Here is an 18,898-nt window from a genome sequence, read left to right on the forward strand (position 1 = left end):
ATGGATTAGTTTTACAATAAAAGAATACGAGCATGGTTCAAAGAATTGCTTGTCATTTAGAGAAACTGCGGTTGATTCAAATTTCATCCACTCATAATCCTTGATCCAGATTGAAGCGATAGTAACATATGGTTAATAGCATGCTTAATTATATACTATACGTTACTTCCAAATCAACTTCGGTCAAAACCATGGATAATGTTGAAAAAATCAGATGTGCTTGTCAAAGAGAAGAACCTCAGCTCCTCAGAATCTGAGATCCGAACAACGGCCAGATCAACGATTCTTCTTTGGTTATTGTACAACAATAACCAATCTTGGAGAGACACACACCTCTTCCTTACCTTCTCCTGAGGGGAAGGGAGTTCTGCTGCAATGAACCCATCCTCTTCGTTACCCACGATGAGCGCCTCCACGGCGTTTGTCCCTCTGCTTCTCTTCTTTATAGCTATCCTTGCAGAATCCGCCGCTGCCAACGTCGTCAAATTGGATGTTCACCCCAAGATCCTGAACAAATCCGGCGATTCGGTCAGGATAGAGTGGAGCGGAATCCCGAACCCGTATGCCCTCGATTGGTTGGGGGTCTATAACCCAGCCAGCTCCGATCACAAGAACTTCATTGGGTATGTCTTCCTATCGTCTTCCCCCAACTGGAAATCCGGCTCTGGTTTCATCGATCTCCCCCTGCTGAACCTGAGATCGAGCTACCAATTTCGGATCTTCAATTGGAACGAGAGCGAGATCAACAAGAAGCACCGCGATCATGACCAGAACCCGTTGCCTGGCACCCGCCATCTTCTGGCGACGAGCGAAGAGGTCTCCTTTGCGAATTACAACGATCCGGCGCAGATCCACCTCGCCTTCGGATCAAACGATGACGAGATGAGGGTACTGTTCATCACGAGGGACGGAATCAAGAGCTTTGCGCGATATGGGCTAAAACGCGACGAGCTCGATGAAATCGCGGAAGCGTCGACGACGACGTATTCGAGGTCGGATATGTGCGATTCGCCGGCGAATTCGGATGGTGGGTGGAGGGATCCGGGGAACATACATGATGCAGTCATGAAGAATTTGAAGGCTGGAGCGAGGTACTACTATCAGGTGACAATATTGTGCCCATGCCTGTTCCTGTGGTCTGGTTGGTTTCTGCTAGATTAATTAGTTAGTAACTTTGTTGATAAATTTTGAAGTATCTGTTGTTGATGGTTGATATGGTTCTTTCTTTATTATGTTGAGTGCCTGCTTCATGATTCAAGTGCATAATTTACGTCAGTTGACTATGTTAATATTTTACGTAGAGAGGATTTTAAGATTCTCCGCTGGAATTTTTGGTGGGGGGATGCTTCTTTCCCCCGTCCCCATGGATGCAATGCTTACGTTGCTTCTCTTTGTTGTCAGTGGATCCTCTCTGTTTTATTTTTCACTGTTCCTTTTAAAGCTGTATAAAAGGGATATATATTAGTCTTGTTAAATAATTAAGTGCGGCATTCCAATCAAAAGAATTGGCGCAGGATTGCAATCGAGTGAGGTTGCATAATCTAGTTATTTGGAGAAGACCATATAAAATGACGACTTAGGAACTTCTTTTCCCCTAAAAATTCTTTTCAGCTAATATTTCCTGTATTTGGTTATTCGTGTTTCACAAAGTTATCGTTGAAGATCTCCAGTTGATGTTTAGTTTTTGACATGTATCAAGCTTTAGTAATCTGTATCCACATTACATGTTTTCGCCTTTAAAAAAAAATGCAGTGGTTTCCAAAATTTTATGGGAAAAAGTTGTTCTCAGGACATCTGGTTTGTCAATTTCTGTTTTAAATGAGGTTCCCTCAATGTAACCTAGTCATTATTGTTACCTGCATTGGTCAGAATTATTTATGTCAATTATCATTTTTATTATCCAACAAACAACGTATTGTTCCTGAAAAGTTTGTAGTAACTAATCTATTGCTATTGTGATTCTGTTTCTCATTAACTGAGAGAAATTTCATTTGCATGGTCGAATGTTGAGCCATTTCTTCATCAGCTGACCATCGAAAAATGGGGGTCTGCCTGCGTATAGCTTTCACTTGATTAGGGGAATCTGGTGTACACATTTTATTATGGAATAACTTTTCTTGGTTAATGACCATTCTGAACATTAAGGAGACTGATCCCACACTTTAGCACTTGTTCTGCGTTCCACATTTATTGTCCAATAGGACATCTCTACGCTCTTGTTACAAGGCAGCTCTTACTTTGATTTCATTTAAACATCTAAAGGCCTCAAAAAGTATATCTGCAATGAATATGTAGGAGAAGTTTTTGTGGTACAGATAGTTTATGAAATTTCAAGTGAAATTGTGAAATAGGATTGCAGCAATATAGCTCACTATGGCCGTAGTCTAGGCCTTCATGTGTGGAAGCTCATTTTTTTTTGTTGGTTTTGACCAATCAGAGGACTTTTTGTGAAATATAATCACATCAAAATGAAGTCACACTCGATCAGTTTGAACCCCATGTTACTTTTTTCTTTTGTTGAATGATTTTTCTTTCCATTAAGATCTGCATCTGGTGCCAATGAGTGGCTGCTGGGAGTCAGGCTCCCCTCCTTTTATTCCAATAAAATGATATGTACTGTTAAAAAGATAGATATACAGGATGCTTTGCATCAAAACAGAATAGCAGAAGCCCAGCCCACAAAAAACCTGCTGCCCTAACGGTGAGAGATAAACCCATTTGAGCTCACAAAAAACTGAAAGATCCTGTATCTGAGAGACAGAAAACAGAGCATGTTTGTCTACCCTCTGTCATTCCTGCCATCACATTCTCCAACTTCACTTAGCACTCTTCCTGCTTCCACTGTTGGCAGGCAGTTCTTAACTTCACTTCTGTGACTCACTGACTCTCCTTTTGAATCATCTGCCACCTGCTAGGAAGAAGGTGATCTTCCATCTGTCATATTATTGAGACACCTTTCGCATCCTGAATTGTTAGAAATATGCCCAAATTTACTAGGGAAGTCCTTCCTAGAGAGTAACCATTCGTCCAACAAAAAGAACTCAGCCACATGTCTACCTGACCGAGCTTCAAGAATTCACGACTGGAGTCCCCTGATCTTTGTCCCATAGACTCCTACCACCAACCTTGTCTGTTTCCTTTTGCAGTTAACTTTTTGAATAAAAACTAGCGAGGTTTGACCCTAAGGGGGTGTTTGGTAACAGGAACACTGACACATTCATGGAACACTGCATTCCAAAGAACACTGTTCCTTACCAAACACCTTCTAAAGGTGAGTACTTTGCCTCCTTTGTCAGTCACCCTAAAATAAAAAAAGATTTTCAGATAAGATTTATCCTATTGGCAAGAGGCATTTACCAGTTGCTAGAGTTTATTTAGCTTTGCCTGAACCTTAAGCTCTGTCAATTTAGGTGTTGATTTCCTGTTTATTTTTACTAAAACCTTTATGTTATTCACAGGTTGGCAGTGACGAAGGAGGATGGAGCTCAACTTATAGTTTCATTTCCAAGGACAAAGATTCTGGTGAGACAAATGCTTTTCTTTTTGGAGACATGGGAACTTCATTCCCATATGCAACTTTTATTCGCACTCAAGAGGAAAGTAAGTCGACTGTAAGGTGGATCCAGCGTGACATTGAAAACCTTGGGGACAAATCTGCTTTCATATCCCATATTGGTGATATCAGTTATGCTCGTGGTTATGCATGGATATGGGATTCATTCTTCACTCAGATTGAACCCCTTGCTTCTAAAGTACCATACCATGTTTGCATAGGCAATCATGAGTATGATTGGCCATCTCAACCTTGGAGGCCATCTTGGTCGTATGCTGTTTATGGAACTGATGGAGGTGGTGAATGTGGAGTACCTTACAGCTTGAAATTTAACATGCCTGGAAATTCTGCGCTGCCTACTGGAAATGGTGTCCAGACCACCCGAAACTTGTACTACTCCATTGATGTTGGGGTTGTCCACTTCTTGTATATTTCAACGGAGACCAACTTTCTTCCAGGAAGTGATCAGTATGCTTTTATCAAGAGTGACTTGGAGTCTGTAAATCGTGAGAAGACACCTTTTATAGTCGTGCAAGGTCATCGCCCGATGTATACCACAAGCAATGAGGTAAGGGATGCTCCACACAGGGCAAGAATGCTGGAGCACTTGGAACCTTTATTTGTAAGCAACAGAGTTAGTCTTGCTCTCTGGGGTCATGTACATAGATATGAGAGGTTCTGTCCTCTAAAAAATTTCACATGTGGAGGCCAAGACAACAGCACAGATAATCACTTCACAATGCATATGGTGATTGGAATGGGTGGTCAAGACTGGCAACCCATTTGGGAACCAAGGCCTGACCACCCAGATGTTCCAATCTATCCACAGCCAGCGAGATCATTGTATCGTGGGGGTGAGTTTGGTTATGTCAGGCTGCATGCGACAAGAGAGAAGATGTCACTCACTTACGTAGGAAATCATGATGGAATGCCTCATGATACTGTTGATATTTTAGGAAAAGGTGTTAAGGAAGCCATTGTTCATACTTCTGCTTCTCGCTACGTCCAAGGAGGAAGCCTTTTGGTAGTTGGGACTCTTGTAGGATTCCTTATTGGTTTCCTTGTGCATGCTAGGAAGGACGCAAATCACAGGAGCTGGAGTGTGATAAAGAGTGATGAAATGTAGACGGTTTGCAGAGACAGCAGTCAGTCGCTTCACTTGACTCTCATGCCGTAGTATTTCTAGCTCAAGCGAAGGAACATCAGCCACTATTGAGTTGCAAGGCATACTTACTGGGGGTAACTGCCTCTTTTGAATGAATTGATGGTGGAATAGGTTCCATTTTGTTCAGAGAATAGTGTAAGCTCATGTAGATATGTGTTCATTACTGTTGTTCCTAATATGTGGATATCTTCTGCCTGTATCAGCTTCTTTCTTCCTTTTCTAGTGTGTGCTTTTGAGTCAACTGGTGAATGACATTTGAAAAGACATCGGTAGAAATAATGCACAGTTGGTCTGGTTCTGGCTTCAATGTACAACTTGCTCCTGATTCCACATAACCTCCCAATCAGATCATTCAATTTTTCTCGGTGGTGGGCGAATGGATTCTACATATCTTGGTATTTCTTTCTTGGCAGTATATCTGTATCTGACTTCATGGGCTCTTCCAACAGGGGCTTTCTAAGGTCATTCAAGAAAATTATTAATATTGAAAAGGTTTATAAGCTTGGTGTGCATCTACCTCCTTATTGTAGAAACTGTTGGACGTAAGAATTGATATCAGGTCAAGTGGTAGCTACATGTGGAGTATCGCAAGAGCTACACTCTTTTGAAGCCCGCGTTGCACGAACAAGTCAACTAGCGGTATAAGTGTAGTCTCTGGTGGAGCTGACATTCCCAAGGTGCAAAACCTCGGCCTGCAGTTGTTTTGTGACAGCAAAAATGCTTGTTAGAGGACGTCACAGAGAGACCCTTGATTGCCGCAAGAATACTATTCGTTAAACAATATGGAGAAATCTAAAGTTTAGGAGATAGGTAAATCACAGAATGACCCTGAAGATAGAGCATCAAGCCATGTGAAGCAGATAACGGAGACCTACCTGAGCCACAGGGTTTTGACCTTGACTCCATTAACCATGGAACTGGCATTAATTAGGTCAGGACAAGTCCAAGCTTTGTGATTGGAATGCTTTTTGGTTATTGCATTGATCAACTCATCCGGGGAACCAAGTATGCTGTATGTTCACGAGCTTGGTAGCCAAAAACCCAATTATCCTTCACTAGATTAGTAATGATTTGAGCCAATTCTTCTCAAGATTCAACCTAAGGATGTCTCTGGAAAAAAAGGGGAAAAACACCCCTTATATAAGCTAACATTTCACCATATATGAAGGAGTCCTTGTTCATCTAAAGGTTCGTTTGGCAACAGCGACACATTGTTATTGTTTCATGAATTTGTCTTAAAGAATAAGGTAGATTAAGTATATCATGAATCTGCCTCATTTTTGAAATAGTAAGAATGTGTTACCATTGTCAAACAGCCCTTATGTGTCTAAAATTTTGTATTCAAGATGTGTTTCCCCTTGACTGTATTCTCCTCAAATAGAGATGAAAGATATACTCCTTAGAAAAAGGGGGCAGCTTGCACCTTCAAAATATGGAGATAAGTTACCACCAACTGCAGTGCTGCAGTTTCGGTAACTTTAGCTGATCCATTGATTCAGCTAAATCACTTCCAATCGGCCAGAAAATATCAAAAAACAAACATTTAAAAAATAGTTTCAGTACAAAAAAGTCTTAAAATATAATTGGCCATTAACTTGAGTCCAGTCGTTTGCCACCAATTTGATTCAAATTGGCTGAATCAGCTAACATTGGTTATCACAACAATGCTATTGAAAATGACTCAATGGGTATTGCATAGTTGGTTGAGTTAGGAGTATGTGAAAAGATATGTTCCTGTGCACTCTACCAACAAGGCCGACATAGGTATACTAACAATTGATTCTGACTAGGCCCCACCCAACACCCGAAACCGAGCCCAGGCCCAACCTAGTTAAAATAAAAAAATAATTTTTAAAATACAAAAATTGATATAAATTATATTTTAATAATAAAGTATATTAAAATAAAAATAATATTAAAAAATTACTAGAATCAAATCGAGCCTAGTCAGGCTGACCCAAGCCTGCCTGGGCCAGTTTTTTTGGGGCCCAAACTTGGGTTCAATCGGACCGGATACCAACTACCCGGCCTGATGCCCAACCCTAAACAAGAAGTAGAATGACCTCCGTTGCCCATAGAGACAGATGAACAAATTCTCATGTAGGTTGTGCAGACGGAATTCAAATATGCCATATTCCTAATAATTAGATGTTAAAAGTCTATCACTAAAAGCATCATGAACTGATACTACAAACACAAAAAAAGTCACTACAATGTGCACCATAGTTGGCAAACTCATTATTTGAATTCGGATCTGCTGAAGACTGGGCCATCAGATGAGAAAGTTGACTTGGTGACTCGATTGTGTTGAGTCATACATTTTTATAGTGCATTTTTTCTTCAAATAAATAACTGAAAGAAAGTAAGTCCGCTGGAACGTCATGTTTGATTTTTTCATCAACTAAAACCGAAGGACTGGTGATATGAGTATTCGTTGTGCTATTTTAAACTCGGTCACGCTCTCCGGGGTAGTAGGGATGAATCACTTGCTCACGTTTTACTTTCAAAATCAGGGGTAAGTTTGACTTAACTTTTAACGTAATTTCCTAACATGATTCTTTAATATAAACATGAAATTAACAAAGATCAGAGAAACATACATGAAGAGTGAAGTTTATGGATTTATGAAGTTCTTAACATGAAACTGGAATCCTTTAAACTTACAACTCCATGTGTGATTGTGATCAGTCCATAGCCAAAATTAAAAGGCGTAAGCTCATAAGAAACCATAAGAAAAATATGTACAAGTCGGAATAGGTTTCACGTCGAATGTAAAAGATGCACGTTGACTGCAAGAGGCATGCAACATCACACATAAATACACAACCAGATTAGCACTTTAGTTTTTATTTCCAAACTACTTTATTACCGTAGACTAGGTTTTGTATCAATTTAGGAAGTCCAAATCAACATATATATATCTCTTTCTCTCAGTTTGTTCTTTGTATTTAGGGGACTTCTTGTCTTCAAATTTTATAATATATTTCTATTTTATCGGCTCTCTCTTTCTCTCTCCCTCTTAGTCCTCATCGTCTGCACTCTGAACCCTGCATAGAGGGGCGGAGCCAAAGGGCCGGTAAGGGCCATGACCCCTCTCAAGTATAAAATAACTGCTAATTAACGACAAAATCCAAACCAAAAGTTAGATTTAAGCTGTCCTTTTATCAACCAAGAGGGTGACCATATCATAAGATGCCTTTATTTTTAGTAAAGTCTAGTGAACTTCATTCGATCTCCTTCTTTCTTTTTCTTAGAAAGCCAAGTCAAGTCAACTGCATTCGATTTCCTTCTCTTTTTTCTTGTCCTTTTTTTGCCTAACATTCCGAAAACAAGAGCTAGCTGTGAAATATAGTCTAACATAAACTACAGAATCATGAACTGCACGGATCTTAGCCATAAGTCTAAATGAATGAACAACTTAAAATCTATTGTTCTTAGCTCAGTTATTTGGGTATGTGAGTAAGATTTTAAGAAGGATTAAAAACTTCAATCAACCTTTTTAAAAACATCAATAAAGCACTTTACTTTGTTTTCCAGCCAAATATATATATTAGTCAGTTATTCTTCCGAATCAAATGTCAAATCTTTACAATGACAATTCCGAAGAGAAGTCAATTTTACACTCTAATTATGCCATAAATTATTCTGCAGTATTGCACACTGAATTCAATTCCACTCATGTCTTCGGTTTCTTCTCAACCGACTCGCTGATATTGTTGACTTCTTTCTCTTTGTCTCTGAGTGGGAGTTCTCTGTAAGCAAGAGGGAGCTCTCTTTCTCGCTCTTCACGAATGCACACAGACACACAGAGCCGCCATGAACGTCCCTGTAAGGCTTCTCCTTTGCGTCTCCCTCTTCTTCACCGCCTTCCCCCTGAAATCAGCCGCTGCCACCGTCGTCAGCTTGGACGTGCACCCCAAAATTTTAAAAAAGTCGGGCGATTCAGTGAGGATCGAGTGGAATGGAATCCCGACGCCGCAATCCTTCGACTGGCTGGGAATCTACAACCCCGCCACCTCCTCCGACGAGAACTTCATTGGGTACGTCTATCTTTCGACCTTCCCCACCTGGAATTCCGGCTCAGCTTCGATCGATCTCCCCCTGCTGAACCTGAGATCGACCTACCAATTCCGGATCTTCAGCTGGAACGAGAGCGAGATCAGCAATAACACGCGCCGCGACGACGACGAGAATCCGCTGCCCGGCACCGCCCATCTGCTGGCGACGAGCGAAGTGATCTCCTTTGTGAACGACAATGACCCGGCGCAGATCCACCTCGCGTTCGGATCGAGGGACGACGAGATGCGGGTGCTGTTCATCACGAGGGCCGGAAGGAGAAGCTTTGTGAGGTATGGGCTGAAGAAGGAGGAGCAGACGGAGATGGTGAAGGCTCGGGCATCGACGTACTCGAGGTCGGATATGTGTGATTCGCCGGCGAATTCGGAGGCAGGCTGGAGGGATCCGGGGTTCATCCATGATGGGCTAATGAAGAATTTGAAGCCAGGGACGAGGTACTACTATCAGGTGAGGATGTCGTTGTTTCATGACTTTCGTCTTTTCTTTCTTATTTTTCTTTTATTTTCATGGAAATGTTTTAAATCAGTTCGATCAACCATTCTATCTAATTTATCGAAGCTGCAAAATCTTCATGTTTGGAGCCCCGATGTCAATATAATTACTTCACGATCTTGGTAAATATATGGTTACTCCCTTCAAAATTAATCTATGGCCGAAATCCCATTGACCGAACCAACCCCGATCAGCTTTGCTATGCCCTTTAAACTAAGACATTATAAAAAAAAAAGACCCTAATCATCCTCCGTCGGCTAATTCAATTATAGTTGATGAATGAATGGCGTTTTTGTTTCTATTGTTGTTTTAAACATACCTTTAAAATTTTTGGAATCATTTTAATTATTTGTGTACGTATTTTTTCCATTTTTCTTCATGCCAAATTTAGCTGAATCACTAAATCTGTATCCTAGTTCATTCAACCAATGTTATAAAATGTTAAGATTTTTTTTTAGTTAAATAAAATATATATTAAAATTAATTAAAAATTAAAAATTAAATAGGTGAAAGATAGATAACAAATGTCAATCTGAATTCGTTTTTGACTGATTTGGATCAAAATATAGACCCATTCAAGCCGATTCTAATAATATTAGATGCATTCTTTCACTGGTACACGCCCAATATTCCAAAATGCAACATTGACACAAAGTAAATTCAGAAAGCCATACATAGCAAGAAACATAGAAACATACTCTTTCCGTTTGATTAAAGTCGATCTACCGAGACTTTTAAAAAGTAGACTTCACAGCAGCACAGATCTCATATCCCCTTATTGAAATCAAAGTACTGTAAATTTTGCAACATATTCAGTTTGTTTATACATTTCTTGTGTTCTTAACAGGTTGGCAGCGACAAAGGAGGCTGGAGCTCCATTTACAGTTTCATTTCTAAAGACAACAATTCCAATGAAACAAATGCTTTTCTTTTCGGCGACATGGGGACTTCTCTTCCATATTTAACTTATCTTCGCACTCAGGAGGAAAGCAAATCCACTGTGAAGTGGATCCTGCGGGACATTGAAGATCTTGAGGACAAGCCTGCTTTCATCTCCCACATCGGCGATATCAGTTATGCCCGTGGTTATGCTTGGATATGGGATTCATTCTTCACTCAGATCGAACCCCTGGCCTCCAAAGTTCCATATCATGTCTGCATAGGCAACCATGAGTATGACTGGCCGTCTCAGCCATGGCGGCCGTCGTGGTCCGCCACTGTATATGGGACGGACGGCGGCGGCGAGTGTGGAGTTCCTTACTCCTGGAAGTTTCACATGCCTGGAAATTCTTCTCTACCGACTGGGCATGGAGACCAGGCCACCAGAAACCTGTACTACTCCATTGATGTTGGGGTGGTGCACTTCCTGTACATATCAACAGAGACCAACTTCTTTGAAGGAAGCGACCAGTATGCTTTCATCAAGAATGATCTGGAGTCTGTCAATCGAGAGAAGACACCTTTTGTTGTGGTGCAAGGCCATCGGCCTATGTACACCACAAGCAGTCAACCCCGAGGTGCTCCATTCAGAGCAACGCTTCTTGAGCACTTGGAGCCATTGCTTGTGAGCAACAGAGTTGATCTTGCACTCTGGGGACACGTTCACACCTATGAGAGATTCTGCCCTCTAAGAAATTTCACCTGTGGTAGCCAAGAAAACAACACAGATCCGCACTTCACTGTGCATATGGGAATCGGCATGGCTGGTCATGATAATCAGGCTTCATGGGAGGAGAGGTCTGATCATCCTGAACTTCCGATCTTTCCGCAGCCGGATCGATCCTTGTACCGGAGTGCCGAATTCGGCTATGTTAGGCTTCATGCAACAAAAGAGAAGATGACAGTTACCTATGTTGGAAATCATGATGGAATGACTCATGACAGTGTTGATATTTCAGCACAGAACATTCAAGAGATTACCGTTGTTCATTCTGATGCTACCGGCCGTGGCCAAATTAGAGGTGGAATTCTTGTGGCCGGTGGGGTTCTTGCAGGGCTTGTTATAGGCTTCCTCGTGCATGCCAAGAAGAGAGCAAATCGCCAAAAGCACTGGACTGCCGTAAATACTGATGATGAATTATAGAAGAGTTAGCAGAGAACATGATAAATGATTAAGCAGTTGATCAAGAATTTGATGATCATGAATTGTTCCGTGTCTTTCAAGACTTCCATTTCACGTGACAAATTCAAGAATTTTAGTTATGCAAGGAGTTTAATTTCTTCTTAATCTATAGTGTAATTTCTACATCCTGTCTTCTGCCCATATGGCTGGAACAGTCTCTTTCTTTCAAATCTGTTAAAGATGGCAGTTTTTGGTGACACCTGAAAGAAAGCATGTGTGATGCTGATGTGAATGGTAGTTCGGGTTTGAAGGTTATGACCGCTGCAACACTTCAGTGAAAACATTTTTTTTTTTTGCATTTTAAGTTTTATTCACGTGCATTTGTCCTCATGGTTTAAAAACCTCAAGAAGCGGCCAACTAATTGGATCCGTTTTTTGTTTGTTTGAAAGTGGGGTTAATCGAATTTTGTGGCAATTAATTAAAATTCACATAATAAAAAAATCTCGATATCACTTGAGTAAAAGATAAAAATCAGAACTCTTAAATTTGTTTTAAGTGTTGTGACCACAATGTGAACCATCTAATGCATTTATAAATACTAATTTAACACTAATTATATTTAGTTCAAGTTATTTTTGTGAAAAAAATGATCTTTTCTACCATCAAATTTTGATGTTATAAGAGTCATTCATTTTTCAATTATTAAAAGACATTGTTAAAATGAAAAATTACTAACTTAATAAATGTTTCTCACTAAATCACCTTTAAAATCATATCTATAAGGTTATATAAAATTGCAAAAAAAACTTTAATAATCAAATGGCGTAGTTTTCACCAACTTTCACACACACATAATATATATATATATATATATATATATATATATATATATATATATATATATATATATATATATATATATATATATAATTTCTAGATTTTTCTATCCCAATTAGAAAGGAAACCGTCAACCCTTCAGATCACACAAAGCCAATGTACATTAGGTATTGTGTTTAATTACACTTATCAATACAATGCACTCATTGCCTTAAAGGTTGCATTTGTTTCACTAGGGATATGAGATCTCAGATTCATATATAGATTTAAGGTCGGACCATGCCCCTATCCAACCTTAAACCCATGGTTTTTAGCATGTGGTATTGAGATACTCAGTATCTTTCAACCTAATTGGATGAGTTCAAGGTAAGAGGTGGATTTCAACTATATATATATATATGGACAAACATATAGAGCTTGGTACTTTCATTCAAAATGGTTGTGAAGGACGAGACTACTACTTCATGTTTGTACGATGGGATGTGCCGGAGATTCCTTTCACATCTGATGACTTTGTGGATTATATCATTCAAAATTTCAATGGACATCTCTCTTTCTCTATGAGCAACGAAAAAAAGAGTGGGGTCTCACTCTTTCTATGCTTTGCTCTTTCTATATATGAAAAATTGAAAGATGACTTTAGCTGTCTAGAGTCACCAAGCTTACTCAGGGGGTTATTCGATCGATCGTGATAGATGCTTGAGAGAAAAACGATGAGAAGAAAGATAAGAACATTTTTGTCATATAATATTTTGTTTACATATTTTACTCCTTGTTTTTATCTTAACTATCTATTATGATGGGTCAAATTTATCTATTATGATGGGTCAAATGGATAGAGATGTCAATGGATTGAATTCAAATCGAACATACTCTTTCGTATCTGCTTTTTCGGATAATCATATATTTGGATTCATATGCGAATGAAGAAAGGTCATATCTGAATCCAAACCTGAACCTGAAATTTGATTTCTCAATCCGAACCATTCCAAACCCAATTTTTACATTTATATCTGAATTCAAGTCTGAATTTTGAACCGAATGTGAACAATTTTCAAAGTATTAGATCCGATCTGAATCCAATCAGATATATATATATCCAAATCTAATTGGATGTCAGTTGTTAAATCCAAATTCGATTTGATTTATTAATCGAATATTATTATTTTTTCGTATCTATTTTTTTTGGAATGGTTCAGTTGAATATGCACACAGTCCAAATCAAGTATATCGACATCCTTACAAATGGCCTTCATGAGTAATTTAGGTGACTCTGGAGATTCAGTCACCATATATATATTCTTGGCTCTTCCTGATCTCCTGGCTTATAGAAGAACTACCTTTATTCATTCTCTTTAGTTTATAGTCCATTATAAGTGGCCTGCATGCGACGAAATGCGTCTGTAAAATGTAAATCTGCCCAATTAATTCTCGGTTCCGATGACACCAAAACCACTTCAGCTAGCGGATAGAATTTTACATGAAATTAGTTCTAAAAATCATTTAATTCTGCGGTCGAATAATTAACAGATCTTGGTATCATCCACTTGGTTCATTTTCCATAAGGACAGGCCTGCACACGAGCCAAATTCAAGCCTGAACAAGGCGCGCAGGCAAGACTTTAACTGGCTGAACATTAGAAGTTAAACTTTCGCTTCAACCGAGGCCGTTCTAGACTGTAGTTGGCTCTTTTATTATCCAAACAAAACTGCGCTCGTAGTGGTTGAGCTTGAGTTTGTCACTGATTGGTTCTGCAGATTTACTTGAGAACTCGACATGAAGCTATATATGGATGAGAAACTATGCTGTGGACTTTGTGATCTTATGCGGACCATAGCAGATCTTGCACGCTTTCCTTTCAGAATGGTTGTGGACGACGACTGGGTGTTTGTTGCCGTATGACGCGAAGCGCTGCAGATTCCTTTCACATCCGATGACTTATTGACTGTCGATTACAGAATTGAGCTGACATCTCTCTCTCTCAGAAGCAACAAACAAAGGAGTGGGGGTTGTCTCCATCTGCGGTCTTCTCTCTTTGAATGTGAAGGTGCTCAATGTCTCCATCCGCCTCTGCTCTTCGTCTCTTCAGAAAGTAAACTACAAAACGGCGGGGCGCTCACTCTTTCTGTACTCTGCTCTCTATATGTGAAGGAGCACTCTCTCTCTCTCTCTCTCAAGCACACCATGGACGTCTCCATGGGGTGCCCCTTCCTTCTCCCTATACTGTTCATGGCCATCCTTGCCGGTTCCACCGCTGCCAACGTCGCCAAATTGGATGTTTACCCCAAAATTTTGAAGAAATCCGGCGACCCGGTAAAGATAAAATGGAGCGGGATCTCGAACCCCTGTGCTCTCGATTGGCTTGGAGTCTACAGTCCTGCCACCTCTTCCGACGAGAACTACATTGGCTACGTTTTCTTATCGTCCTCCCCGACTTGGAACTCCGGCTCTGGTTCCATCGTTCTCCCTCTACTGAACCTGAGATCGAGCTATCAATTTCGAATCTTCAACTGGAACGAGAGCGAAATCAACAATGGGACTCGCCGCGACGACATGGGGAACCCGCTTCCAGGAACTCGCCACCTGCTGGCGACCAGCGAAGAGATCTCCTTCGTGAACTACAACGACCCATCTCAGATCCACCTCGCGTTTGGAGCGAAGGATGACGAGATGAGGGTGATGTTCATCACAAGGGACGGGATGAGGAGCTCTGTGAGGTACGGACTGAAGGAAGATGAGCTGGGAGAAACGGTGGAGGCGCCGGCGACGACGTATACAAGGCCGGATATGTGCGACTCGCCGGCGAATTCGGACATAGGGTGGAGGGATCCAGGCTACATCCACGACGGGCTCATGAAGAATTTGAAGCCTGGGAAGAAATATTACTATAAGGTAAGATTAAATTAATCCAGGCTACATCCACTTGTTTACAACTTGTTAGAGAGTCTATTATCTACTCTAGACAGTTGGACTAGAAAAACAAAATTAAGATATGTTCAAATTACTCAGGACTTCAGATACTGAATCCCCTGAACCTTCTTCAACTTCGAGGTCCCAAGTCCATCAATTTAATGGAGTGGAAGGAACAGATTAGAAACTACAACCCCAGTTTTGAATTTTTCAGAGAGAGAGAGAGAGAGATTTGGGCATTCCTTGTCCAACTAGCCAAGTAAACGGAGGATCTTATCAAGTATCTCAGAGTTCAAATGTTTTTTCGTCACACTCTTTCTATCCAAAATTATCTTAAAAAATCAGTTAGAGGTTAATGTTTTTTGCGTTTTACTTAAATTACAACCTTAACATTCCAACGATTCCATGTCAATCAAACGGGAAAAATGGTATTCGAAATTTCTAAACACAAGCTTATTTTAGGTTAATGAACAAATATGGGAGGACCAGTTCGAATTTATTTCTAATTAAGAAAATTGGCTTTTAGCGGCTCATCATTGTGCATAACATTAGAAACGAGCTTCAGTTTTCTAAATTTTGCCGACCAGCACTACCAAGCCGTGTCACGCCATGAAGGTCCTGCAGCTTGAACTCATCTTAAGAACTCAGTCGAGTTGACAACGTCTTCTTTTAATTTATAATGAAGAAATCATAACTGGTATCGATCTTACCTCTTGCTGGTATCTCTCTTTTCTCTCCCTCTTGTGCTCTACAAGATGACATCTAATGATAAAAAGAAAAAGTGAGACTGAGAAATCAAAGCAGAACTCATTAACCCTCTGTATTCAAAATTGACCCAAGATTGGGTTTCTTAATATGTTTTTGGTGTTACATGTAGGTGGGCGGCGATGAAGGAGGGTGGAGCCCAACTTACAGCTTCATATCTAAAGATAAGCAGTCTGACGAAACAAATGCCTTTCTTTTTGGAGACATGGGAACCTCGCTTCCATATCTGACCTTCCTTTACACACAAGAGGAAAGCAAATCCACTGTCAAGTGGATCCTGCGTGACATTGAAGATCTTGGGGACAAGCCTGCCTTCATATCCCACATTGGTGATATTAGTTACGCTCGTGGATATGCTTGGATATGGGATTCATTCTTCACTCAGATTGAACCCCTTGCCTCTAAAGTTCCATATCATGTCTGCATAGGCAACCATGAGTATGATTGGCCATCCCAGCCATGGCGGCCATCGTGGTCCTATGCCGTTTATGGAACCGATGGTGGCGGCGAATGCGGAGTTCCTTACAGTTTGAAGTTTAACATGCCTGGAAATTCTTCATTGCCGACCGGAACTGGTGCGCCGGCCACTCAAAACTTGTACTACTCCATTGATGTTGGAGTGGTCCATTTCCTCTTTATATCAACAGAGACCAACTTCTTGAAAGGCAGTGATCAGTATGCTTTCATCAAGAATGATTTGGAGTCTGTGAATCGAGAGAAGACACCGTTTGTAGTGGCGCAAGGTCATCGACCTATGTACACCACAAGCTATGAGTTAAGGGATGCGCCACTCAGAGCAAGAATGCTTGAGCATTTAGAGCCTCTGTTCACAAGCAACAGAGTTGATCTGGCACTCTGGGGCCATGTTCATACTTATGAGAGGTTATGCCCTTTGAGAAATTTCACCTGTGGATTCCCAGAAAACAGCACAGACAGTCATTTCACAATGCACATGGTAATTGGTATGGGTGGCCAAAACTGGCAGTCCAAATGGGAGCCAAGGCCGGACCATCCTGATCTTCCGATCTATCCGCAGCCAGCTAGATCGCTGTACCGAAGCGCAGAGCTTGGATATGTAAGGCTTCATGCAACCAGAGAGAAGATGGTTGTCACATACATAGGAAATCATGACGGCATGCCTCATGATTCTGTGGAGATTACTTCAAAAGGCCGTTGAGAACTCGTTACTCTGCTTCTCGCTATGCTTCTGAAGCCCTTTGTAAGTTGGATCTACTATTGAGCATCCACTAGCAAATAATAATGCTTAGAGTTTCATTAGGCAACTTGTTAGCCCAAGATGGGACTGGAAAGTAGACATTGAGTTACAGTCTTAATGGGATCATGTTGCTTCTTCTGAACCTAAAGACACAGAAGTCCTACGTTATGTGACAATATAGAAAAGCATGTTCTCACTGTCTAAACCTAAAATATTTCGGTCATTTTGCTGATGCAATTTTGACCTAACCATTTTTGCCCGTATAAGCAGGCGGTCTTCTATTTAGTCAGCAAAGCCATTTCACTCCAACAAGAGATGATTCACGGACGCATGGGGAAAAAAGACATCGGTGAAAGGCAACTTGTAACGATTACGTCCAGAATAAAATGTCAGTGATGTTTAATTTTTACCGCCGTTCAGAGAGAGACTGCTCCATGTGCACATTAATTTCAAATTTTTTCACTCGGGGGGGTCTGTCATGCCATTAGGCTGCTGCATCTTTTACCCCCGGTTAAGAACTCAAACAACAACTAACGCCTTCTTTTTATGCTGAATACATAATTTTTATCTTGGAAGGGCGGCAATACACAATATCTAATGAGGAGGAAACCAGAGTTTGTTCATATCGAAAAATCGGCCATTTATAATGTCATGTTAAAAAACTCAGAAACCCTCTGAATGCAACGTCGATTCAGGTTTGGGTTTCTCAATGTGCTTTCTGCATGACAAGCAGGTGGGGAGCGATGAAGGAGGTTGGAGCTCAACTCACAGCTTCATTTCTAATGACAAGTATTCTGATGAAACAAATGTCTTTCTGTTTGGAGACATAGGAGCCTCACTTCCATACCTGACCTTTCTTCACACACAAGAGGAAAGCAGATCCACTGTGAAGTGGATCCTGCAGATATTGAAGACCTTTGGGGACAAGCCAGCATTCATCTTTGGGATGTCAATATATCCAATTTAAATTAGATATCCGACGGAACTGATCCAAAAATATCAGATATGCAAAAAAAATTCATATCCGATTAAGAAATCGGATTGGATTTGGATTTAGTAAATGGCATCCGATCGGATTCGGATTGCGATATACATAAATATTCGATCAGATTCGAATACGGATTCAGATCGAATTCACTTTTAGACAAATATCCTGCATCTACTGCTATTAACTTTTGAAAATTGGCAAAATCCGGTTCAAAATTCGGATCTGGATTCGGATATAAATATAAAAATCATATTCGGATTGTCAAATTGGATTTTAGATTCACTTTCGGATATGACTTTATCTTTTTTCGAATTCGAATCTGACTATGTAAATATCCGAAAAAGTGGATATGATTAAGGATATAGTTAATATGAATTTGATTTGTTGACATCCCTGATATCAAGAAATTTTTGTCCGTGAAGGATTAAATACATAGTTAACAAATTTTCAATTGAACTTGGAGCATTGACTGGAGTCCGGTTGGGCTACTCTATGTAATAAACTCATATTTAGGGTCTGCCGCTCGAGAGAAAACACCTTTCTAGTGACACTAGGACATCGACCAGTGTATATACCACAACGCCGTTGATCAGGTAGGAGCTGCTCCACTCGGGGCAAGCATTTAGAGCCCTAATGATATAGTTCTCCCTTATGAGCCTTAACGAAAGCTAGAGAAGAAATTGATCACGTCATGAATATCATCCGGTCAATCAAGTGGTGATGAAATCATAAAAACAAGAAAGACATTCTGAATGAACTCCCAATTGTCTTGGTCTTGTGCTTTACTCGAAGTCTAGTTTGAGGTGTAAAGTGTGGGACTGTCTTCTTATAC

At 40.4% G+C, this 18,898-nt stretch overlaps 3 protein-coding genes across 3 annotated transcripts; all 3 read left to right on the top strand.

Moving 5' to 3' along the window:
* Positions 1 to 198: 198 nt before the first annotated feature.
* On the top strand, positions 199 to 5,025 carry LOC116258940 (probable inactive purple acid phosphatase 2). The gene is made up of 2 exons (XM_031636448.2): positions 199 to 1,104; positions 3,459 to 5,025. Exons 1-2 carry the CDS (start codon positions 376 to 378, stop codon positions 4,677 to 4,679), a joined length of 1,950 nt encoding a protein of 649 aa, XP_031492308.1. The 5' UTR covers positions 199 to 375; the 3' UTR covers positions 4,680 to 5,025.
* A 3,451-nt stretch (positions 5,026 to 8,476) lies between these two features.
* Positions 8,477 to 11,370, top strand: LOC116258833 (probable inactive purple acid phosphatase 2). Its single transcript, XM_031636244.2, has 2 exons — positions 8,477 to 9,242; positions 10,135 to 11,370. Exons 1-2 carry the CDS (start codon positions 8,535 to 8,537, stop codon positions 11,368 to 11,370), a joined length of 1,944 nt encoding a protein of 647 aa, XP_031492104.1. The 5' UTR covers positions 8,477 to 8,534.
* Positions 11,371 to 14,045: 2,675 nt separating this feature from the next.
* On the top strand, positions 14,046 to 17,226 carry LOC116258484 (probable inactive purple acid phosphatase 2). Its single transcript, XM_031635651.2, has 2 exons — positions 14,046 to 15,079; positions 15,975 to 17,226. Exons 1-2 carry the CDS (start codon positions 14,372 to 14,374, stop codon positions 17,037 to 17,039), a joined length of 1,773 nt encoding a protein of 590 aa, XP_031491511.1. The 5' UTR covers positions 14,046 to 14,371; the 3' UTR covers positions 17,040 to 17,226.
* Positions 17,227 to 18,898: the final 1,672 nt, after the last annotated feature.

The sequence above is a fragment of the Nymphaea colorata genome, chromosome 8, assembly GCF_008831285.2.
Source record: "Nymphaea colorata isolate Beijing-Zhang1983 chromosome 8, ASM883128v2, whole genome shotgun sequence".
Lineage (NCBI taxonomy): Eukaryota > Viridiplantae > Streptophyta > Magnoliopsida > Nymphaeales > Nymphaeaceae > Nymphaea > Nymphaea colorata.

Bases quoted from the DNA above. Each gene is read 5' to 3' on its own strand.
- LOC116258833 (XM_031636244.2), top strand. From the start codon at position 8,535: ATGAACGTCCCTGTAAGGCTTCTCCTTTGCGTCTCCCTCTTCTTCACC. The intron at 9,243-10,134 runs GTGAGGATGTCG...TGTTCTTAACAG, and splicing joins GGACGAGGTACTACTATCAG to GTTGGCAGCGACAAAGGAGG.
- LOC116258484 (XM_031635651.2), top strand. From the start codon at position 14,372: ATGGACGTCTCCATGGGGTGCCCCTTCCTTCTCCCTATACTGTTCATG. The intron at 15,080-15,974 runs GTAAGATTAAAT...TGTTACATGTAG, and splicing joins GGAAGAAATATTACTATAAG to GTGGGCGGCGATGAAGGAGG.
- LOC116258940 (XM_031636448.2), top strand. From the start codon at position 376: ATGAACCCATCCTCTTCGTTACCCACGATGAGCGCCTCCACGGCGTTT. The intron at 1,105-3,458 runs GTGACAATATTG...TGTTATTCACAG, and splicing joins GAGCGAGGTACTACTATCAG to GTTGGCAGTGACGAAGGAGG.